The 25,223-nt window shown below is 40.3% G+C and overlaps 1 protein-coding gene across 2 annotated transcripts in view; it reads left to right on the forward strand.

Annotated features, from left to right (window-relative positions):
• msi1b (musashi RNA binding protein 1b) overlaps positions 1-25,223 on the forward strand; it is a 77,494-nt gene that overhangs the window by 47,140 nt on the left and 5,131 nt on the right. For both annotated transcript variants that reach the window (XM_062051682.1, XM_062051681.1), the window contains exons 7-11: positions 11,997-12,045; positions 16,850-16,932; positions 17,010-17,127; positions 21,514-21,594; positions 24,545-24,601. In XM_062051682.1, the coding sequence (XP_061907666.1) occupies positions 11,997-12,045; positions 16,850-16,932; positions 17,010-17,127; positions 21,514-21,594; positions 24,545-24,601 (388 nt within the window). The remainder of the gene's footprint in view (positions 1-11,996; positions 12,046-16,849; positions 16,933-17,009; positions 17,128-21,513; positions 21,595-24,544; positions 24,602-25,223) is intronic.

The raw sequence follows: 25,223 nt of genomic DNA on the forward strand, positions 1-25,223 counted from the left end.
CAAATCCTTTTTTAAACTTATATTCAATTGAATAGACTGCAAAGACAAGATATTTCATGTTCACACTGAGAAACTTTGGTATTTGTTGCAAATATTAGCTTATTTGGAATTTCATGCCTGCAACATGTTTCAAAAAAGCTGGCACAAGTGGCAAAAAAGAGTGAGAAAGTTGAGGAATGCTCATCAAAGACTTATTTGGAACATCCCACAGGTGAACAGGCTAATTGGGAACAGGTGGGTGCCATGATTGGGTATAAAAGCAGCTTCCAGTCATTCACAAACAAGGACGGGGCGAGGGTCACCACTTTGTCAACAAATGCCTGAGCTAATTGTTGAACAACAACATTTCTCAACAAGGAATTTAGGGATTTCACCATCTACGCTCCGTAATATCATCAAAATGTTCAGAGAATCTGCAGAAATCACTGCACGTAAGCCATGATATTACACACCTTGGATCCCTCAGGCTGTACTGCATCAAAAAGCCACATCAGTGTGTAAAGGATATCACCACATGGGCTCAGGAACACTTCAGAAAGCCACTGTCAGTAACTACAGTTGGTCGCTACATCTGTAAGTGCAAGTTAGTAAAGCCAAAGCCATTTATCAACAACACCCAGAAACGCCGTCGGCTTCGCCGGGCCCGAGCTCATCTAAGATGGACTGATGCAAAGTGGGAAAGTGTTCTGTGGTCTGACGAGTCCACATTTCAAATTGTTTTTGGACCAAAGAGGAAAAGAACCATCCGGATTGTTCTAGGCGCAAAGTTCAAAAGGCAGCATGTGTGATGGTATGGGGGTGTATTAGTGGCCAAGACATGGGTAACTTACACATCTGTGAAGGCCCCATTAATGCTGAAAGGTACATAGAGCTTTTGGAGCAACATATGTTGTTATCATGGACGCCCCTGCTTATTTCAGCAAGACAATGCCGCATTATGAAGCCTAAAATAGCAGAAGGGAGACCCCCGGACTGTTGAACAACTTAAGCTGTACATCAAGCAAGAATGGGAAAGAATTCCACTTCAAAAATGTGTCTCCTCACTTCCCAAACCTTTACTGAGTGTTGTTAAAAGGAAAGGCCATGTAACACAGTGGTAAAAATGCCTTTTTTGCAATGTGTTGCTGCCATTACATTCTAACTTCATGATTATTTGCAGAAAACAAGAAAGTTTCTCAGTGTGAACATGAAATATCTTGTCTTTGCAGTCTATTCAATTGAATATAAATTGAAAAGGATTTGTTGTATTCTCTTTTTATTGACCATTTACACAACGTGACACAAGGTGACACAAGGTGACACAACGTGACACAAGGTGACAACTTCACTTTAGTAAAGTACATGCTAGGCACTAACATGTTGTGTGGATGCTGCAGTGGTTATTGACACCATGTTGTGTTTAAAGGGGTAAGAGTTATTTATTTTGATTGATTTAATGGCAATTTGTAATAAAAATCCCTTGTTTTTTTTCCTGTGAAAAATGTTGCCAGATAAGTACCGAGGACATGTTGGGCTAGTTACTGTACGACAAACTAGTTACTGTACGACAAGCAGGCATTGCTGCGAGGTGGAAGGCCAGAAGGAAACCTGGCTAACGAGGCCGAGGGGCTGAGGGGCTCCTCGGGGCCCGAGCAGCAGGCAAAGTCAGGGGGGGGGACCACACCAGTGAGGCGGGGGGGCGGGTTTAGGCCGAAAAGTTTTGTGAGTCTTTGGTGACGGCGAGGAAGGAGGAGGGATTATCAGAATCTGAATTAATCTGATGTAACAGCTGCTCCTACCCACAACCCCCTCCTGACCCGTTACCGTGGTGACCTGGCTTGTCCATTGTCCCCAAGTAATGCTGTGGGTAAGGGTGTTTTGTTCTGAAGGAGGAGGGAGGGTGGTGTTTGGGGGGAGTTGGAGAGAGAGAGAGGGGGGTGTGTTGGCCGGAGGGGGTCAACATGAGTTTAGCAACAATAAATGAAGTTAGCTATGGCGCCAAAATGTAAATGTTTGATCAGAAGGTATTTCTTCACCGTCTTTTCATACAACTCAACGCAAAGTGATGGCGGGTTTCTTTTTTTTTCTCTCGGAGAGCTCGAAGAAGAGAATAGATGAGGGCTCTCTAAAGGCCCCAATGAGGGAGGGAGGGAGGGAGGGCTTGATTGAGAAGTAGGGCAAAGATGGTGTGGGGGTGGGGGGGAGACACACACTTCTATCTGCATTCTGGAACTTTCCGGATAGTCCCCTCACTTAGTTGACGCAGCAACAGGTGCGCCACAGACTTCTCCAAAGTCAAAGCGGCCAAGAATTGTCCGCCATCCATCCTGTCGCCGACACCTTATTTTCCCCGCCAAAAAGGTGTGGCCTCCTGGTTCTAACCCCCGTGTGCTCCCATCTCAATCATGGCAGCGAGATGGATTTTTAGCCCAGAGAAATATCGAGGGACGCTCGGTGAAATGTGGGCTCCAGCCATCCATGGAAGTTCCTGATTAGACTGCCTCACTGGAGCTTTTGTGTCCCGCCGTGGTGAGGACAAAGGAGTGCGGCGAGGGATGGCCAGGGGATAACAGGGAAGATGAGAGCTGGGAAAAAAAGGGATAAGGGGGAATATTGTCCAGCGGCACACCATTAAAGTTGGAAATATCAAGCATTGATGTGCAATTAACACACTTTGCAGCATGTGGTGGCTTCCTGCTTGGTGGTGTGGCATCACTACTTCCTGCTTGTTGGTGTGGCATCACTACTTCCTGCTTGTTGGTGTGGCATCACTACTTCCTGCTTGTTGGTGTGGCATCACTACTTGCTGCTTGTTGGTGTGGCATCACTACTTGCTGCTTGTTGGTGTGGCATCACTACTTCCTGCTTGTTGGTGTGGCATCACTACTTGCTGCTTGTTGGTGTGGCATCACTACTTCCTGCTTGTTGGTGTGGCATCACTGCTTCCTGCTTGTTGGTGTGGCATCACTGCTTCCTGCTTGTTGGTGTGGCATCACTACTTCCTGCTTGGTGGTGTGGCATCACTACTTCCTGCTTGGTGGTGTGGCATCACTACTTGCTGCTTGTTGGTGTGGCATCACTACTTGCTGCTTGTTGGTGTGGCATCACTACTTCCTGCTTGTTGGTGTGGCATCACTACTTCCTGCTTGTTGGTGTGGCATCACTACTTGCTGCTTGTTGGTGTGGCATCACTACTTGCTGCTTGTTGGTGTGGCATCACTACTTCCGGCTAGTTGGTGTGGCATCACTACTTCCTGCTTGTTAATGTGGCATCACTACTTCCTGCTTGTTAATGTGGCATCACTACTTCCTGCTTGTTGGTGTGGCATCACTACTTCCTGCTTGGTAGTGTGGCATCACTACTTGCTGCTTGTTGGTGTGGCATCACTACTTGCTGCTTGTTGGTGTGGCATCACTACTTCCTGCTTGGTGGTGTGGCATCACTACTTCCTGCTTGTTGGTGTGGCATCACTACTTGCTGCTTGTTGGTGTGGCATCACTACTTCCGGCTAGTTGGTGTGGCATCACTACTTCCTGCTTGTTAATGTGGCATCACTACTTCCTGCTTGTTGGTGTGGCATCACTACTTCCTGCTTGGTGGTGTGGCATCACTACTTCCTGCTTGTTGGTGTGGCATCACTACTTGCTGCTTGTTGGTGTGGCATCACTACTTGCTGCTTGTTGGTGTGGCATCACTACTTCCTGCTTGTTGGTGTGGCATCACTACTTGCTGCTTGTTGGTGTGGCATCACTACTTCCTGCTTGTTGGTGTGGCATCACTGCTTCCTGCTTGTTGGTGTGGCATCACTGCTTCCTGCTTGTTGGTGTGGCATCACTACTTCCTGCTTGGTGGTGTGGCATCACTACTTCCTGCTTGGTGGTGTGGCATCACTACTTGCTGCTTGTTGGTGTGGCATCACTACTTGCTGCTTGTTGGTGTGGCATCACTACTTCCTGCTTGTTGGTGTGGCATCACTACTTGCTGCTTGTTGGTGTGGCATCACTACTTGCTGCTTGTTGGTGTGGTATCACTACTTGCTGCTTGTTGGTGTGGCATCACTACTTCCGGCTAGTTGGTGTGGCATCACTACTTCCTGCTTGTTAATGTGGCATCACTACTTCCTGCTTGTTGGTGTGGCATCACTACTTCCTGCTTGGTGGTGTGGCATCACTACTTCCTGCTTGTTGGTGTGGCATCACTACTTGCTGCTTGTTGGTGTGGCATCACTACTTCCTGCTTGTTGGTGTGGCATCACTACTTCCTGCTTGGTGGTTTGGCATCACTACTTCCTGCTTGTTGGTGTGGCATCACTACTTGCTGCTTGTTGGTGTGGCATCACTACTTCCGGCTAGTTGGTGTGGCATCACTACTTCCTGCTTGTTAATGTGGCATCACTACTTCCTGCTTGTTGGTGTGGCATCACTACTTCCTGCTTGGTGGTGTGGCATCACTACTTCCTGCTTGTTGGTGTGGCATCACTACTTGCTGCTTGTTGGTGTGGCATCACTACTTCCTGCTTGTTGGTGTGGCATCACTACTTCCTGCTTGTTGGTGTGGCATCACTACTTCCTGCTTGTTGGTGTGGCATCACTACTTGCTGCTTGTTGGTGTGGCATCACTACTTCCGGCTAGTTGGTGTGGCATCACTACTTCCTGCTTGTTAATGTGGCATCACTACTTCCTGCTTGTTGGTGTGGCATCACTACTTCCTGCTTGGTGGTGTGGCATCACTACTTCCTGCTTGTTGGTGTGGCATCACTACTTGCTGCTTGTTGGTGTGGCATCACTACTTCCTGCTTGTTGGTGTGGCATCACTACTTCCTGCTTGTTGGTGTGGCATCACTACTTGCTGCTTGTTGGTGTGGCATCACTACTTCCTGCTTGTTGGTGTGGCATCACTACTTCCTGCTTGGTGGTGTGGCATCACTACTTCCTGCTTGTTGGTGTGGCATCACTACTTCCTGCTTGTTGGTGTGGCATCACTACTTCCTGCTTGTTGGTGTGGCATCACTACTTGCTGCTTGTTGGTGTGGCATCACTACTTGCTGCTTGTTGGTGTGGCATCACTACTTGCTGCTTGTTGGTGTGGCATCACTACTTCCTGCTTGGTGGTGTGGCATCACTACTTCCTGCTTGTTGGTGTGGCATCACTACTTGCTGCTTGTTGGTGTGGCATCACTACTTCCGGCTAGTTGGTGTGGCATCACTACTTCCTGCTTGTTGGTGTGGCATCACTACTTCCTGCTTGGTGGTGTGGCATCACTACTTCCTGCTTGTTGGTGTGGCATCACCACTGCTTTTATCCCCAATGTCTGGACAGAAATGGGAGGAAGCTTTCCTTTGGACTTTTGGACTAACTTCCCCTAGCAAATAAAAAGAACAGCAGAGGTCCAAATATGGAGGAAGTGAAGTATGCAGGGCGCCACTTGGATACCGTATTGTCCGGACCATAGGGCGCACCACCGATGAATGGTCTATTTTTGATCTTTTTTTCATATATAAGGCGCACCAGATTATAAGGCGCATTAAAGAAGTCATATTATTAAATTTTTTTCTAAATATAAAAGACTTCCTTGTGGTCTACATCAGTGTTTTTCAACCACTGTGCCGCGGCACACTGGTGTGCCATGAGATACAGTCTGGTGTGCCGTGGGAGATGATCTAAATTCACCTATTTCAATCCAATCCAATCCACTTTATTTGTATAAGCACATTTAAACAACAAAAATGTTTCCAAAGTGCTGCACAACAATATTAAAAACAATATTAAAAACAATATTCAAATATTATCCTTAGCTCCACCAATGACTGAATAAAAACAAAAAATAAATAAATATAAAACCAATATAAAAACAATATCAACATAAATATAATTAAAAACGATTTTAAAGGGTAAAACCAATTAAAACAGTAAATAGAAATCAAAATGTATAAAAAACACAGAGGACAACACAACTCACGTAGTGTTAAAAGCCAAAGAATAAAAGTGGGTCTTAAGACGAGACTTAAAACAGCTATTTGGGTTAAAAATATTTTTTGCAAAGCAGTAATTATAGTCTGCAAATGATGTGTTGTTGTTGAGTGTCGGTGCTGTCTAGAGCTCGGCAGAGTAACAGTGTAATACTCTTCCATATCAGTAGGTGGCAGTAGGTAGCTAATTGCTTTGTAGATGTCGGAAACAGCGGGAGGCAGGGTGAAGGTAAAAATTGGTCTAATGCTTAAACCCAAAAATAAACAAAAGGTGAGTGCCCCTAAGAAAAGGCATTGAAGCTTAGGGAACTAAAACTGAACTGGCTACAAAGTCAACAAAAACAGAATGCTGGACGACAGCAAAGACTTACTGTGGAGCAAAGACGGCGTCCACAATGTACATCCGAACATGACATGACAATCAACAATGTCCCCACAAAGAAGGATAAAAACAACTGAAATATTCTTGATTGCTAAAACAAAGTAGATGCGGGAAATATCGCTCAAAGGAAGACATGAAACTGCTACAGGAAAATACCAAAAAACGAGAAAAAGCCACCAAAATAGGAACGCAAGACAAGAAGTAAAACACTACACACAGGAAAACAGCAAAGAATGGTGTGATGTGACAGGTGGTGACAGTACACCTACTTTGAGACAAGAGCTATAGTGATGCATGCTTGCTTATGCTTTAAAGGCCTACTGAAATGAATTTTTTTTATTTAAACAGGAATAGCAGATCCATTCTATGTGTCATACTTGATCATTTTGCGATATTGCCATATTTTTGCTGAAAGGATTTAGTAGAGAACAATGTCGATAAAGTTCGCAACTTTTGGTCTCTGATAAAAAAAAACCTTGCCCCTACCGGAAGTAGCGTGACGTTGTCAGTTGTTCATTCCCTCATATTTTCCTATTGTTTTCAACGCAGCTAGAGCTATTCGGACCATTACTCCATTAATTTGAGCGAGGATGAGAGCTTTGTGGATGAGGAACGTTAGAGTGACGGACTAGAATGCAGTGCAAGACATATCTTTTTTTCTCTCTGACCGTAACTTAGGTACAAGCTGGCTCATTGGATTCCACACTCTCTCCTTTTTCTATTGTGGATCACGGATTTGTATTTTAAACCACCTGGGATACTATATCCTCTTGAAAATGAGAGTCCAGAACGCGAAATGGACATTCAGTGCCTTTTATCTCCACGACAATACATCGGTGAAACGCTTTAGCTACGAGCTAACGTGATAGCATCGTGCTTTAACTGCAAATAGAAACAAAAAAAATAAACCCCTGACTGGAAGGATAGATAGAAAATCAACAATACTATTAAACCGTGGACATGTAAATACACGGTTAATGCTTTCCAGGCTGGCGAAGGTTAACAATGCTGTGCTAACGACGCCATTGAAGCCTACTTAGCAACCGGACCGCACAGAGCTATGCTAAAAACATTAGCTCTCCACCTACGCCAGCCAGCCCTCATCTGCTCATCAACACCCGTGCTCACCTGCGTTCCAGCGATCGGCGGAAGGACGAAGGACTTCACCCGATGCGTTTGGCGGCCCGGAGACGTAGGAAGTCAAGGTGAAGTCGTCGGCTAGCGCGTCTGCTCTCCAACAAAGTCCTCCTGGTTGTGTTGCTGTAGTCCGCTGCTAATACACCGATCCCACCTACAACTGTCTTCTTTGCAGCCTTCATTGTTCATTAAACAAATTGCAAAAGATGTCCAGAATACTGTGGAATTATGAAATGAAAACAGAGCTTTTTGTATAGGATTCTACGGGGTACCATAACTTCCGTTAAACTGACTACGTCACGTGCATACGTCATCATACCGCGACGTTTCAGCCGTATATTTCCCGGGAAGTTTTAAAAGTCACTTTATAAGTTAACCCGGCCGTATTGGCATGTGTTGCAATGTTAAGATTTCATCATTGATATATAAACTATCAGACTGCGTGGTCGCTAGTAGTGGCTTTCAGTAGGCCTTTAAAGTCATATCCAACAATTGCGACAACGACTTTTTACTGTCAGCTGAGTTTCATTTTTGAATGATTTCTGCTGGTGGTGTGCCTCTGCAGTTTTTCAACGCAAAAAATGTGCCTTGGCTCCAAAAAGGTTGAAAAACACTGTTCTAAATAACATGTGATGGTGGTTCTTTGGTCAAAATGTTGCATAGATTCATTCATTCATTCATTTTTTAGTTATCTCCTTCATTGGTGTGCATTTTTGATCACTAGACAATTAAACGTGAGCAACTAAACGCATATTTACACACCTATGCTTGAGAAGGAACCGGATGAAGAACATCTTCTATTTCCTGCCCCCTTCAACATAAGTAGTCCTACTTCATGGATAGTCCAGACTCACAAGCATGCAAACCAAACTGATACATCCAAATATCATGAAAACACAGAAACAAGTGCAAAACTTCATGAAGTACAAACCCAACAACAAAAGTAATATACGCCTCACGGGATGATACACAACAAATATAAAACCAGACAAGAAATAAGTAAAATAATAAATATAAAGCAAAATGATGATATTTTACACATCATCTTTAAGCCGCATTCTGACAGACTCTTCAGGATGCGCCGTTTTGTGGGCGCTCTTATTTACGTGCCTCCACTTGGACAGCATCATCTTTGTTGTAGCGGTGTAGCGTGCAAGGATGGGAGTGGAAGAAGTGTCAAAAGATGGCGCTAACTGTTTTAATGACATTCAGACTTGACTTCAATCAATAACGGAGCAGCATTTCCTCATCCGGAAACAACAAATGTGTCCCGTGAAAAACCGTCCGACCGGAACTCTCTAATAACTAAAGTTCCTTGGAACCGGCGTCACAATGTAAACAAACACCATGGGTGGATCTACACCTGACATCCACTGTAATGATACCAAGTACAGTCGTGTATCTAGTCGGTAATATTATGATTACATCGATATTTTTTAGCATCACAAAATCTTCTTTCGTTTTTTTTTAATGTATATTATGTTTATAAAGTCTTGAAATACGTCCCTGGACACATGAGGACTTTGAATATGACCAATGTATGATCCTGTAACTACTTGGTATCACATTAAAACCTAAATGTGTGGTATCATCCAAAACTAATGTCAAGTATCAAAGAAGAGAAGAATAAGTGATTATTACATTTGAACAGAAGTGTAGATAGAACATGTTCAAACAGAAAATCAGCAGATATTAACAGTAAATGAACAAGTAGATTAATAATCCATTTTTTACAGTTTGTCCCTCATAATGTGTAGAAAATAATAGGTGTATAAATGACACAATATGTTACTGCATAGACTAATTAGGAGTCTTTGTTTGTTTACTTACTACTAAAAGACAAGTTGTCTAGTATTTTATTGAATGACTAAATGACAATAATAAACATATGTTTCATCTACACTAAAATGATTTGTTCAAATAAAGCCAATAATTACATTTTTTGTGGTGCCCTTTATTTAGAAAAGTACTGAAAAAGTGTTGGTACCGGTACCAAAATATTGGTATGGGGACAACAGTACTATGAATGAATGAATGCAGAGGGACTATAAGAAATAAAAAAGTACATATTTGATGATAGTCCAACATTTGGATGGAGGGAAGACTTGATTTGAGGTCTGCTTTCACACTGACACTCCTCACTCACCTTTGACCTTTCTGGAGGCCGACTTGCCTTGGGGGTCCACACACACACACACACACACACACACACACACACACACACACACACACACACACCCACACACACACACACACACACAGTATATGAGTATGGATGACATCCACTGCAGCCTTTTATAGACCAAGTGCACTGATTGATTTAGCAAATGTGTATTAGTGTGTCATGTTGTTCCCTGGAGGTGCACTTTGACTGCGGAACGTGTGTGACTAGGACAGACACCTGTGTGTGACTAGAAGAGACACCTGTGTGTGTGTAAAGGTGTGTGACTAGAAGAGACACCTGTGTGTGACTAGAAGAGACACCTGTGTGTGTGTAAAGGTGTGTGACTAGAAGAGACACTTGTGTGTGACTGGAAGAGACACCTGTGTGTGTGTGTGTAAAGGTGTGTGACTAGAAGAGACACCTGTGTGTGTGTAAAGGTGTGTGACTAGAAGAGACACCTGTGTGTGTGTGTAAAGGTGTGTGACTAGAAGAGACACTTGTGTGTGACTAGAAGAGACACCTGTGTGTGTGTGTAAAGGTGTGTGACTAGAAGAGACACCTGTGTGTGTGTAAAGGTGTGTGACTAGAAGAGACACTTGTGTGTGACTGGAAGAGACACCTGTGTGTGTGTGTGTAAAGGTGTGTGACTAGAAGAGACACCTGTGTGTGTGTAAAGGTGTGTGACTAGAAGAGACACCTGTGTGTGACTAGAAGAGACACCTGTGTGTGTAAAGGTGTGTGACTAGAAGAGACACTTGTGTGTGACTAGAAGAGACACCTGTGTGTGACTAGAAGAGACACTTGTGTGTGACTAGAAGAGACACCTGTGTGTGGCTAGAAGAGACACTTGTGTGTGACTAGAAGAGACACCTGTGTGTGACTAGAAGAGACACTTGTGTGTGACTAGAAGAGACACCTGTGTGTGGCTAGAAGAGACACCTGTGTGTGTAAAGGTGTGTGACTAGAAGAGACACCTGTGTGTGTAAAGGTGTGTGACTAGAAGAGACACTTGTGTGTGACTAGAAGAGACACCTGTGTGTGTGTGTAAAGGTGTGTGACTAGAAGAGACACCTGTGTGTGTGTAAAGGTGTGTGACTAGAAGAGACACTTGTGTGTGACTGGAAGAGACACCTGTGTGTGTGTGTGTAAAGGTGTGTGACTAGAAGAGACACCTGTGTGTGTGTAAAGGTGTGTGACTAGAAGAGACACCTGTGTGTGACTGGAAGAGACACCTGTGTGTGTGTGTGTAAAGGTGTGTGACTAGAAGAGACACCTGTGTGTGACTAGAAGAGACACCTGTGTGTGTAAAGGTGTGTGACTAGAAGAGACACTTGTGTGTGACTAGAAGAGACACCTGTGTGTGTAAAGGTGTGTGACTAGAAGAGACACTTGTGTGTGACTAGAAGAGACACCTGTGTGTGGCTAGAAGAGACACTTGTGTGTGACTAGAAGAGACACCTGTGTGTGGCTAGAAGAGACACTTGTGTGTGACTAGAAGAGACACCTGTGTGTGGCTAGAAGAGACACTTGTGTGTGACTAGAAGAGACACCTGTGTGTGGCTAGAAGAGACACCTGTGTGTGTAAAGGTGTGTGACTAGAAGAGACACGTGTGTGTGTAAAGGTGTGTGACTAGAAGAGACACCTGTGTGTGTAAAGGTGTGTGACTAGAAGAGACACCTGTGTGTGACTAGAAGAGACACCTGTGTGTGTGGGAGAGGTGAAAGGGAGACTAGGAGAAGGAAGTATGGAGGAGTGTACCAACAAACAAAGCCTTTGTTCTCCCTCTCCTTTGTCTTTTCTTTCTACTCCTTTTTCCACTTTGACCCAATCCCTTTTTTCTTTTCTTTCTTAGCGGTCTCTCTGTACTCTTTCACTATATATCCACCTGTCGCTACACCCCCCCTCCCCCCCCCCACCCCCCCCCACCCCACATCCACCTGCCGGCAACATTCACCTTTCTACACGTTTTCTTCCCCCCCCCCTCCCCCCTCCTCCCTGCTATTCATTTGATGTTTGCTCCAGCTCTCTTTTGTACAGTTGCCATGGGAATGTCAAAGTTTGGAGGGGAACTTTGCATGCCAGCCATTGTGCACACCCGGCCTGCTTCTGGAGGCGTCCTCCATGTTTTCCTCTCTTTCATAACCTGTCACCTCCTCCTCCTCCTCCTCCTCCTCCTCCTCCTCCTCCTCGCGTCTGTCCATCTGTTGCTGAGCCGTCCTGCAGAACTTGAGAAGGGCTGAGGTCAGGCAATATGCTGCGTGGCCAGAGAGAGAGAGAGGGCGAGAGAGACAGAGAGAGAGAGAGGGAGAGAGAGAGAGAGAGAGAGAGGGCGAGTGTCAACTGTCTTGTTTGTCCCCTCCAGGTAGACGACGCCATGCTCATGTTCGACAAGACCACCAACAGACATCGAGGTGAGACCTCCTCTCTCTGCATCTTTCCTCAAGTTACTACTTTTCTCACCCCAGTTTTGCCGGGTATTTATTGATCGCCCCCAAGCAGGCCGACTTCCTGTGGGCCCGGGCTGGAGGAGACAAACGGGGCTAGTCTAATTAGCCAGTCCGTTAATCAGGATCAGGATAAAACCTCCTTAAGCGCCTCCTCCCCACCCTGGGACTGATCGATCATGACAGCCTTCCAGCTTTGCCCCGGCCTTCTGGCCAGGAAGGGAGGGAGGGCGGGCGGGATGGATGAGGGTGTGTGTGTGTGTGTGTGTGTGTGTGTGTGTGTGTGTGTGTGTGTGTGTGTGTGTGTGTGTGTGTGTGTGTGTGTGTGTGTGTGTGTGTGCTTGTATTGCTGCCCTTCTTGAGACATCAACAAGGAATAGTAGCTTCCATGTGAGGGGGTGTGAACAAGTTAGGACCGAAATCCTGGTCCCACCAAAAGCGTTTTTCAATAAACATCGTAGTATCAAACGTAACCACTTTCCACCTTAATGTTGAGTTACATAAACAAGTTAATCAATCAAATGGGCATAACATTGCCGTCCCACAGGGCATTTCCTGTGGGAAGGGATTCATTCTCAGGGATTCGAATAAAGAACCAACTCTTTTTCTTTGCTATAGTGGCCTCGATAGCGGGAACCGGTTCTCAAAAAGGGATTGGAGTCCATGGAATCGGTTCTTTTTTTATCGAACAACCGGGAGAACCGGTTTCGAACATCATCCCTAGTAAAGTGTCTTGCCCAAGGACACAACGGCAGTGACTAGAATGGCGGAAGCGGGGATCGAACCCGGAACCCTCAAGTTGCTGGCACGGCCGTTCTACCAACTGAGCCATGCCGCCCACCAATAGTGACATTTCTTGAGTAAAATTATGACCTTTGTAAAAGTAAAATTCCGATTGTTATTATAATATTGCCAAAACTTTAAAGCGTTCTCATAAAATGTTGACTTTTGTCGAGTAAAATGACAACTCTTTTCATAAAATTGCCAAACTTTTAAGCTTTTCTTGTAAAATTGCAAAAATTATTGAGTAAAATTCCAACTATTATCATAATTTGCACAAATTTAGCAAAATTTGGACTTCCGTTGAGTAAAATGACAACTTTTATTATAATACTGCCAAAGTTTTTCTTGTGGAATTCCAACTCATTTTTCACAACAAACTAAATTAAAACATTTTTTACAAAAAGCAGTCTTTTTCTCACAATGTGTCGACTTTTTTCTTAAAAAATTGGGAACAATTTCTCACATTCTTTCTGTTTCTGTAATATTGCAGTATTTTCTTGTACAATTATTACTTTTTCATGCAAAATGGTGACATTTGTAATATATAATTTTCTGACTTATCACAATATTGCCAATTTTTGTGTTGTTCTTATAAAACATTTCTTCAGTAAAATTATGACTTTGGTTATCATTTTGCCAAGTAAAATTACGATTATTATTGTATTGCCAAAACTTTAAAGTGTTCTTATAAAATTGTGACTTTTGTCGAGTAAAGTGACGACTCTTTTCATAAAATTGCCGAGCTTTTAAGATTTTCTTGTAAAATGGCGACTGTTATTGAGTCAAATTCCAACCTTTATCATAATATTGCACAAATGTTCAGTTTTTCTTGCAAAAGTGTGTAAAATGACAACTTTTATTATAATACTGCCAAAATTCTAAGTTTTTCTTGTGGAATTGTGACCTTTTTCTTGTGAAATTCACAAGAAGATTTTTTATATGTGCATAGTATGTATATATTATTAATGTTGTCAATACACATCTTTATATATCTAGAAAGGCTGGTCCTAAAGAGGGAGGCATTTTTCTCAGGTCTCAAGAAGGTGACAAATACAAGAATGTGTGCGTGTGTGTGTGTGTGTGTGTGTGTGTGTGTGTGTGTGTGTGTGTGTGTGTGTGTTCTTGTATCACTGCCCTTCTTGAGACACGAAGAAGGAAAAGTATCTTCCATATGAGGAGGTGTGAACAAGTGATGCCATACATTGCATCTAATAGACAATGTGTCATTAGTGGTGACATCTATCAACATGAGGGTGGTCCCAAAAAGGAGGCATTTTTCTAATTGAATAGAGACATACTGTAATAACTTGAAGTAAATAATGAAGATTAAAAAACAATTACAAACAAAAAATTCAACAACAAAAAATATTTAACAAAAAAGCACTCTTTTTCTCACAATGTGTCGACTTTTTTTGTTAAAAAATTGGGAACAATTTCTCACATTCTTTCTGTTTCTGTAATATTGCAGTATTTTCTCGTACAATTATTACTTTTTTATGTAAAATGATGACTTTTTCATGCAAAATGGTGACATTTGTAATATATAATTTTCTGACTTATCACAATATTTGCCATTTTTGTTCTTGTAAAACAGTGACATTTCTTCAGTAAAATTATGACTTTGGTTATCATTTTGCCAAGTAAAATTACGATTATTATTGTATTGCCAAAACTTTAAAGTGTTCTTATAAAATTTTGACTTTTGTCGAGTAAAATGACGACTCTTTTCATAAAATTGCCAAACTTTTAAGATTTTCTTGTAAAATGGCGACTGTTATTGAGTCAAATTCCAACCTTTAATATTGCACAAATGTTCAGTTTTTCTTGCAAAAGTGTGTAAAATGACAACTTTTATTATAATACTGCCAAAATTCAAAGTTTTTCTTGTGGAATTGTGACCTTTTTATTGTGAAATTCACAAGATTTTTTTATATGTGCATAGTATGTATATATTATTAATGTTGTCAATACACATCTTTATATATCTAGAAAGGCTGGTCCCAAAAAGGAGGCATTTTTCTACTTGAATAGAGACATACTGTAATAACTTGAAGTAAATAATGAAGATTAAAAAACAATTACAAACAAAAAATTCAACAACAAAAAATATTTAACAAAAAAGCAGTCTTTTTCTCACAATGTGTCGACTTTTTTCTCAAAAAATTGGGAGCAATTTCTCACATTCTTTCTGTTTCTGTAATATTGCAGTATTTTCTCGTACAATTATTACTTTTTTTTATGTAAAATGATGATTTTTTCATGCAAAATGGTGACATCTGTAATATACAATTTTCTGACTTATCACAATATTGCCAATTTTTGTGTTGTTCTTGTAAAACAGTGACATTTCTTCAGTAAAATTATGACTTTGGTTATCATTTTGCCAAGTAAAATTACGATTATTATTGTATTGCCAAAACTTTAAAGTGTTCTTATAAAATTGTGACTTTTGTCGAGTAAAATGACGACTCTTTTCATAAAATTGCCAAGCTTTTAAGATTTTCTTGTAAAATGGCGACTGTTATTGAGTCAAATTCCAACCTTTATCATAATATTGCACAAATGTTCAGTTTTTCTTGCAAATTTTTGACTTGCGTTGAGTAAAATGACAACTTTTATTATAATACTGCCAAAGTTTTTCTTGTGGAATTGTGACCCTTTTCTTGTGAAATTCCAACTTATTTTTCACAACAAACTTTTTTATATGTGCATAGTATGTATATATTATTAATGTTGTCAATACACATCTTTATATATCTAGAAAGGCTGGTCCTGAAGAGGGAGGCATTTTTCTCAGGTCTCAAGAAGGTAACAAATACAAGAATGTGTGCGTGTGTGTGTTCTTGTATCACTGCCCTTCTTGAGACATGAAGGAAAAGTATCTTCCATATGAGGAGGTGTGAACAAGTGATGCCAAAAAGGAGGCATTTTTCTAATTGAGTAGAGACATACTGTAATAACTTGAAGTAAATAATGAAGATTAAAAACTATTACAAACAAAAAATTCAACAACCAAAAATATTTAACAAAAAGCAGTCTTTTTCTCACAATGTGTCGACTTTTTTCTTAAAAAATTGGGAACTATTTCTCACATTTTTTCTGTTTCTGTAATATTGCAGTATTTTCTCGTACAATTATTACTTTTTTATGTAAAATCATGACTTTTTCATGCAAAATGGTGACATTTGTAATATATCATTTTCTGACTTATCACAATATTAACAATTTTTGTTGTTGTTCTTGTAAAACAGTGACATTTCTTCAGTAAAATTATGACTTTGGTTATCATTTTGCCAAGTAAAATTACGATTATTATTGTATTGCCAAAACTTTAAAGTGTTCTTATAAAATTGTGACTTTTGTCGAGTAAAATGACGACTCTCTTCATAAAATTGCCAAGCTTTTAAGATTTTCTTGTAAAATGGCGACTGTTATTGAGTCAAATTCCAACCTTTATCTTAATATTGCACAAATGTTCAGTTTTTCTTGCAAAAGTGTAAAATGACAACTTTTATTATAATACTGCCAAAATTCCAAGTTTTTCTTGTGGAATTGTGACCTTTTTCTTGTGAAATTCACAAGAAGATTTTTTATATGTGCATAGTATGTATATATTATTAATGTTGTCAATACACACCTTTATATATCTAGAAAGGCTGGTCCTAAAGTAGGTATTTTTCTCATGTCTCAAGAAGGTAACAAATACAAGTGTGTGTGTGTGTGTGTGTGTGTGTGTGTGTGTGTGTGTGTGTGTGTGTGTGTGTGTGTGTGTGTGTGTGTGTGTGTGTGTGTGTGTGTGTGTGTGTGTGTGTGTGTGTGTGTGTGTGTGTGTGTGTGTGTGTGTGTGACTGCGGGGGTTAAGCAGCTATTACAACTGATTACTCAGGGCTATTACCTTTAACCGTTTGGCATAAAGGCCTACCTGTACACCGTCCCAACCCCTGGTGTGTCTAAAGTTGCCCTCACATGCTCGTCTCACCCTCGTCAGGGTTCGGCTTTGTGACCTTTGAGAACGAGGACGTGGTGGAGAAGGTCTGCGAGATCCATTTCCACGAGATCAACAACAAAATGGTGAGAAGCGCCTCACCCGGCTGGAATTCTCCGGGTTGATTTTGCGTTGAACAAGTGAGTGTTGCCGTCCCAAACAGGTGGAATGCAAGAAAGCCCAACCCAAGGAGGTGATGTCCCCCACCGGCTCAGCCAGGGGGCGCTCTCGGGTGATGCCCTATGGAATGGATGCGTTCATGCTGGGGATCGGTATGCTGGGTAAGTTGCTATTGATTAGGACAGGAAGGATGTATCGCTGCTAACAACTCTATAGTGGTGCGCTCTCATGGGATTTGAAGGTCACGTGACGCTTCACTTAGCTCACATGGAGCTTCAGACATCTCCACCTCGCCATCAGCCCATGAGCAAGGCGGCGGGAGTGACCATTAACTCTCATTATGTCCTCTTTTTATTTGCCAATCTTCAATCAATCAATGTTTACTTATATAGCCCTAAATCATGAGTGTCTCAAAGGGCTGCACAAGCCACAACCACATCCTGGGCTCAGATCCCACATCAGGGCAAGGAAAAACTCACAACCCAGTGGGACGTGGATGTAAATGACTATGAGAAACCTTGGAGAGGACCACTAATGTGGGTTCAGGGGTGCTCATTACGTCGATCGCGAGCTACCGGCGGATCGCGGAGGGTGTGGCAGTCGATCGCCAGCCAGGCATTCAAAAAAATAGTCCTAAAAACGAGCGATCATAAATCTTCACTATGACGTCACTTTAGTCACTTGATTGACTGAGATGACGCTGGCTGCTGCCACATCATTGTTAAGAAAAAATGACCGACAGGAAGCGCGAGAAACACTTTTTATTTCAGCAGACTCTGGCGCCGTACCTGTCGTCAAAACGCCAAAGAGCGACCGCACAGTTGCACAATAAAAGCGCTGCTTCATCCTGCCTGCGCTAGCAAAATAAGAGTCTCAGAAAGCCGGCGCGCAAACAAGCTAGCAAGCTACGGAGTTTGCCGCCAATGTGTTTCTTGTAAAGTGTATACAAAGGAGGACGGAAACTGGACAAATAAGATGACAAAAACTAACCACTTTCATGTGGTATTGGACAGAAAGGAGGACTTTTTTTCTCCTCCGTTTGAAAATGTGGACGTTATCATCACTAACTGTCTGGTTACTATCAATGCAAGTCATCACAATCAGGTAATACACCAACTTATATTCTTGTCTTCGTGAAATAAAGGAATCTATATGTGTTAAACATGCTTGTATTATCATTAAACACCTTTAACCTGTTAACAATATTAACTATATGTGTTAAACATGCTTGTATTATCTTTAAACACCTTTAACTTGTTAACAATATTAACTATATGTGTTAAACATGCTTGTATTATCATTAAACACCTTTAACTTGTTAACAATGTTAACTATATGTGTTAAACATGCTTGTATTATCTTTAAACACCTTTAACTTGTTAACAATATTAACTATATGTGTTAAACATGCTTGTATTATCATTAAACACCTTTAACTTGTTAACAATATTAACTATATGTGTTAAACATGCTTGTATTATCATTAAACACCTTTAACTTGTTAACAATATTAACTATATGTATTAAACAGGCTCTCATTATCTTTAAACACCTTTAATTTATTAACAATATTAACTATATGTGTTAAACATGCTCTCATTATCTTTAAACACCTTTAACTTGTTAACAATATTAACTATATGTGTTAAACATGCTTGTATTATCATTAAACACCTTTAACTTGTTAACAATATTAACTATATGTGTTAAACATGCTTGTATTATCTTTAAACACCTTTAACTTGTTAACAATATTAACTATATGCGTTAAACATGCTTGCATTATCTTTAAACACCTTTAACTTATTAACAATATTAACTATATGTGTTAAACATGCTTGCATTATCTTTAAACACCTTTAACTTGTTAACAATATTAACTATATGTGTTAAACATGCTTGTATTATCATTAAACACCTTTAACTTGTTAACAATATTAACTATATGTATTAAACATTCTTGTATTATCATTAAACACCTTTAATTTATTAACAATATTAACTATATGTGTTAAACATGCTTGTATTATCATTAAACACCTTTAACTTGTTAACAAAAACATATATTTCATAAATAAGTAAATATAAATGATATATATGAATGAGGTAGATCCCCGCGACTTGATCAATTGAAAAGTAGCTCGCCTGCAGAAAAAGTGTAAGCACCCCTGCTCTAGTTACTATGGTCATCTAATTAGTTACTATGGTCATCTAATTAGTTACTATGGTTATCTAATTAGTTACTATGGTAATAATCTAAGTCACAGCAGGTCAGACGAGGTACCAAGCAGTGTGGGTGTGGAGTGTTTCCACAGAGTGTTTCCAGAGTGTGAAATGTGGGTGTCAGGGACAGACGTGGAAGGAGATTTTTACAACAAAGTTGTAAAGCTTAGTGATATATCACATATATCAGATTGTAGGTGGGCTTTTTTTTTTACCCTTCGCGTTCATATTTCACTGTTTGTTGCATTTTGGTTGCGTTTGGCTTGATTGTAAAATATTTGGATGTAGAGGGGGGGTGACGTTCATATGTTGTCAATATTCAGTGTTTTATCCTTCATAGTTAATATTGTAAATCCCACATTCTTTATTGTCATGTACATTCTGGGTGTCTCATTCTGTCAAAATATTTAAAATTCCATTCCGTTTTTTCAGGCGGTCCATCATAACGTTTTTAGCTTTCAATTAGACATTATTGGGAGGTTTTGTATTAGTGTTTCTAAAAATCAGATATACCGGCCCCAAAACACATTTTTTTCTCTAAATATGGCCTCCCAGAGTCAAAATAATTGCCCAGGCCCGACCTAGACATTTATTATTGATTATTTGATTGATTGATTGATAATATAACTGTCTTTATCAACATAATAATTCCCCATTGTGGGATAAATAAAGTCCTAACAGAAGACTAAATAAAACAAGTATTCAAATGGCTGGATGTGTGATCTTGGCACATTAGACCTTTAACAAAGTTGTATTTCCTAACCACTAAGTGTTCATCCTGGGCAGGCCTTAAATCAACTTAATTTGCCAATGCTGCCATCCAGTGTCCAATCTGAGAACTGCACCCTTGTCACTGCTTTCATTTGACACAGTAAAAATCAATCAAAGATTATTTATATAGCCCTTAATCACGAGTGTCTCAAAGGGCTGCACAAGCCACGACGACATCCTCGGCTCAGATCCCACATCAGGGCAAGGAAAAACTCAACCCAATGGGATGACAATGAGAAACCTTGGAAGGGGCTGCCTTCCGCACCCCCCATGCCGAGTGGATAGATTTAATAACGTGAGAGTCCGGTCCATAGTGAGGCCAGCAGGGGGTCCTGGATACCGAAGCATATGTTGTGACATTGTGTCACGGTCTGCACCACAGGATGCAGAGACAGCAGGCAAAGTGAAAAAGGCTTTAATAGAGTAAACTAAACAAAGTGCAGCAAGGATTTGCACAAATAAAAGCAGCTGTGCACAAGAAGCATAGCGGAAGCTATTGAGCTACAGTGCAAAGTCAAACTACTTAGAAAGCAGCCTGATTGGCAACCAGGTTTGTCCTAATTGCCGATTAAGTACAGGTAAGGGAGCCAGGGCTTAGACCAGGGGTGTCAAAGTCCTTTTAGCTCAGAGGCTGCATGGAGGAATATATTCTCACACGGGGAAAATCGTGGACTCAAAACTTAATAAAGACAACTTCAGATTGTTTTCTTTGTCTTACTCTGGCCAAAAGTAGGACTAGCACATTCTGAAAATGCACACGTTACAAATAATCCTCTTGGCAAAACACTTTGCTGCTTGTAACTTCTGAGGTGGTGCAGTTTCCAAAACACCACGACGAGCACAACCAACAATTCTACTTCAAGCGTTTCCTTTTTAGGATTCTCACGTTGGCAGTTCGCCATTGAAATAGTAACCAAGTGTTTCCTCAAATCCACAACTGCCACAACACGTTCATTTTTCAGCAATTATCAAAATGGCACCGTAGCCGAAATCAAGGTAACATAACTACAAACTTACAAAAATACAGGATTATGTCAGATGTTTGCAATATAGTGATGATTTAAATTTGAATTTTTGGATGGATGAATGTTCGTACAGACTTCCCACGCTACATCGCACTTCAATGTTTGCCACCTCACTCTATTGAGGGCTTCTCTAAAGCACATTTGACATGTTTGTCAGGTAACTTAAACATTTTTAAGCATAAAAGTGCCAGAATGAAGTAAAAATGTCAATACTCCAGTATTATATTACTGGCCACTAGGTGAGACCAAACCAATCAGAGTGCACGGTTCAGTATCGTGGCCACTGATTGGCTCAGCCTCAGGCAGCTTTGCTGTATTGGACCAGAGTGTGAAGGTGACTATATTTCATCTCTAGGCTCTAATAAACATATTTTTTATACTCTAGCTAAGAAAATGTGTGATTTATGATGAATAATTCCTACTTTGCGGGAATTCATTCAACAGCTGCAAACAAGGAATTACTGAATGATGTTTGTGTCCTGCATTATTGGAAGACATTTCATACAGTTTGTCTCTTTGTCTCCACAGGTTATCCCAGCTTCCAGACCGCCACCTACACCAGTCGGAGCTACGCAGGCATCACCCCCGGATATACCTACCAGTTTCCTGGTAAACACAACATCCTTACCATGCACCCTTTAAAGCAGGGGTCACCAACGCGGTGCCCGCGGGCACCAGGTAGCCCGTAAGGACCAGATGAGTAGCCCGCTGGCCTGTTCTAAAAATAGCTCAAACAGCAGCACTTACCAGTGAGCTGCCTCTATTTTTTAAATGTTATTTATTTACTAGCAAGCTGGTCTCGCTTTGCCCGACATTTTTAATTCTAAGAGAGACAAAACTCAAATAGAATTTGAAAATCCAAGAAAATATTTTAAAGACTTGGTCTTCACTTGTTTAAATAAATTCATTAATTTTCTTACTTTGCTTCTTATAACTTTCAGAAAGACAATTTTAGAGAAAAAATACAACCTTAAAAATGATTTTAGGATTTTTAAACACATATACCTTTTTACCTTTTAAATTCCTTCCTCTTCTTTCCTGACAATTTAAATCAATGTTCAAGTAAATTTATTTTTTTTATTGTAAAGAATAATAAATACATTTTAATTTAATTCTTCATTTTAGCTTCTGTTTTTCGACGAAGAATGTTTGTGAAATATTTCTTCAAACTTATTATGATTAAAATTCCAAAAAATTATTCCGGCAAATCTAGAAAATCTGTAGAATCAAATTTAAATCTTATTTCAAAGTCTTCTGAATTTCTTTTATAATTTTTGTTCTGGAAAATCTAGAAGAAATAATGATTTGTCTTTGTTAGAAATATAGCTTGGTCCAATTTCTTATATATTCTAAAAAAGTGTAGATTGGATTTTAACCTATTTAAAACATGTCATCCAAATTCTAAAATTAATCTTAATCAGGAAAAATTACTAATGATGTTCCATAAATTATTTTTTTAATTTTTTCAAAAAGATTCGAATTAGCTAGTTTTTCTCTTCTATTTTTTCGGTTGAATTTTGAATTTTAAAGAGTCGAAATTGAAGATAAACTATGTTTCAAAATTTAATCGTCATTTTTTTTTAGGTGTTTTCTCCTCTTTTAAACCGATCAATTAAGTGTAAATATCATTAATTATTAATAATAACATAGAGTTAAAGGTAAATTGAGCAAATTGGCTATTTCTGGCAATTTATTTAAGTGTGTATCAAACTGGTAGCCCTTCGCATTAATCACTACCCAAGAAGTAGCTCTTGCTTTCAAAAAGGTTGGTGACTCCTGATTTAAAGGCTTATTTGCAAACAGCAGGCAGGAAAGAAAGAACATTCTTCGAACTGAACACACAAGAATAATCATTTATTAGAGTATTTAGCAGTGGTGGGCCGTCATAATTAAAGATAAAAGTCATTTTTAATGTACTTTCTCTAAATATGTAAAAGTATTCATATTCTCTTCATGTCATATTATGCTCCTTCCAGTGCTGTTGTTTTTAGTTTAGACTTTGTATCCAATCAGAATTCAGCTAGCTTATGTTGCCATGCTGTACCAAATCTGCCCGAGGCCTTCAATAATAATAATAATAATAGATTTTATTTGTAAAAAGTAGGGATGTCCGATAATGGCTTTTTGCCGATATTCTGTGGAATGGCAGCAGTTTTTCACACAAATATGCATTATTAGGTTTTATGACTAAATTGTAATATTTGCTGTTTTATTTGTTTTACAATTGAAAAAACAATCCTGCTTCCTTCACCAAAATCCTATTTGCTCCTCTTTGAATACTCCACACTCCCTGTCCTTACCACCGAGGTGTTGTCTAGCCCCCGCGCGCGCGTGTGTTTGTGTGTGTGTGTGTGTGTGTGTGTGTGTGTGTGTGTGTGTGTGTGTGTGTGTGTGTGTGTGTGTGTGTTCTTGTTTTGCTGCTCTTCTTGAGACATCAACAAGGAAAAGAATCTTCCATATGAGGAGGCGTGAACAAGTGATGACATAAATCATGGTCCCAATAACATTGCATCTAATAGAGAGCCTAATACTAGAGTCCGTGAACATTGCTCCAAAGTCAGGCTTTTTTGTTGATTTGATGTGCCTCCAAAAGTAAAGATTGACAGGTGCAAAGACAGCGATATATGATAAAAGAAGATAAAGAAGGACTTCCCTATTCATCCCTTTGAAAAAACCCGCCAGGTGAACAGCGGACTTTACCACTTCCGGTGCTGACGTAAGACAAGCCACATGTGATGAACAAACACCACCACGCTACTAAGACTATAGTGGCCATTAACTGTTAGCTTGTAGCCCAAAGTGCGGCACAGGGGCCATCTGTGGTCCCTCACTCCTTTGTCATCGGCCTTGAAGCACATTACAAAAAGCCAAAAATAGAGATCTCATTTGCACCCCCTGGTGGTGAAATCTATCAAAATGAGGGTGGGCCCAAAAAGGTCAACATATGAAATAACAAGCGGGTGTAAAAATTTGAAGCGCTCCCCCTCTGGCCAACATATGAAATAACAAGGGTGTGTAAGAAATGGAAATGCGCCCCTTTGGTCAAAATTAATTAAAAAAAAAAATTAATAAAAAATAAATAAATAAATAAAATAAATAAATAAAAAAAATATATATATATATGTATATATATAAATGTGTGTGTGTGTATAGAGACATACTGTAATAACTTGAAGTAAATAATGAAGATTAAAAACCAATTATAAACAAAAAATTCCCCCCCAAAAAAACATAACTAAAAGTTTACCTTTTTAATATTTGCATAGTATGTATATATTATTAATGTTGTAAATACAACTTTTTATATATCTAGAAAGAGGTAGGCATTTTTCGGTCTCAAGAAGGTGACAAATAAAAGAATGTGTGTGTGTGTGTGTGTGTGTGTGCGTGTGTGTGGGTGTGTGTGTGTGTGTGTGCGTGTGTGTGTGTGTGTGTGTGTGTGTGTGTGTGTGTGTGTGTGTGTGTGTGTGTGTGTGTGTGTGTGTGTGTGTTTTCTCCTTGCTGGCCTCCCCCAGGTGGAGGTGTGTAACTGACCAGCACTTTGATGTTTCTGTTTTAGAGTTCCACTTAGAGAGGACCCCCCTTCTGACTTCACCTCACCCCCCTGAACTCACAGGTCAGTCACTCCCTCCTTCCCATGTTGTCAGTCTGCTACACATACACACACACACACACACACACACACACACACACACACACACACACACACACACACACACACATCTTTCTTTGTTGGTCAGGACTTGCTGACTATTTTGACTTTAATTACCGTAATTTCCGGACTATAAGCCGCACCTGCATATAAGCCGCACCAGCTACATTTAGGGGAAAATACAGATTGCTCCATATATAAGGCGCACCCTTGTATAAGCCGCAGGGTTTTGATGTGTAATTAGCATAGTATATAGGGGTTCCTGCTACCACGGAGGGGATTGTCGGGACAGAGATGACATTTATTAACAATAAATCTTTCTATCGTTCAATCAAACTTTCACATGACAATAATACAACGGTGCAAAGTAATACAAAGTGCTCGTCTGTACGTTATCAAAATAAGCAGCCGTCCTCTTCATCATCACGACGCAGCAGTCCAGCTTTTCGAAAGCCGTTGATGATTGTGGATGTTTTTTTTGTCTTTTTGCATCGAATCAGTTCCTCATGCTGCCGTCTCCAACTGTTGGAACTTAATATAGTTCGTGTGTGATGATCATTCATGATTTGCATGTTTGATTGAATTG

This window comes from Entelurus aequoreus, linkage group LG06 (assembly GCF_033978785.1).
Source record: "Entelurus aequoreus isolate RoL-2023_Sb linkage group LG06, RoL_Eaeq_v1.1, whole genome shotgun sequence".
NCBI classification, from domain to species: Eukaryota; Metazoa; Chordata; class Actinopteri; order Syngnathiformes; family Syngnathidae; genus Entelurus; species Entelurus aequoreus.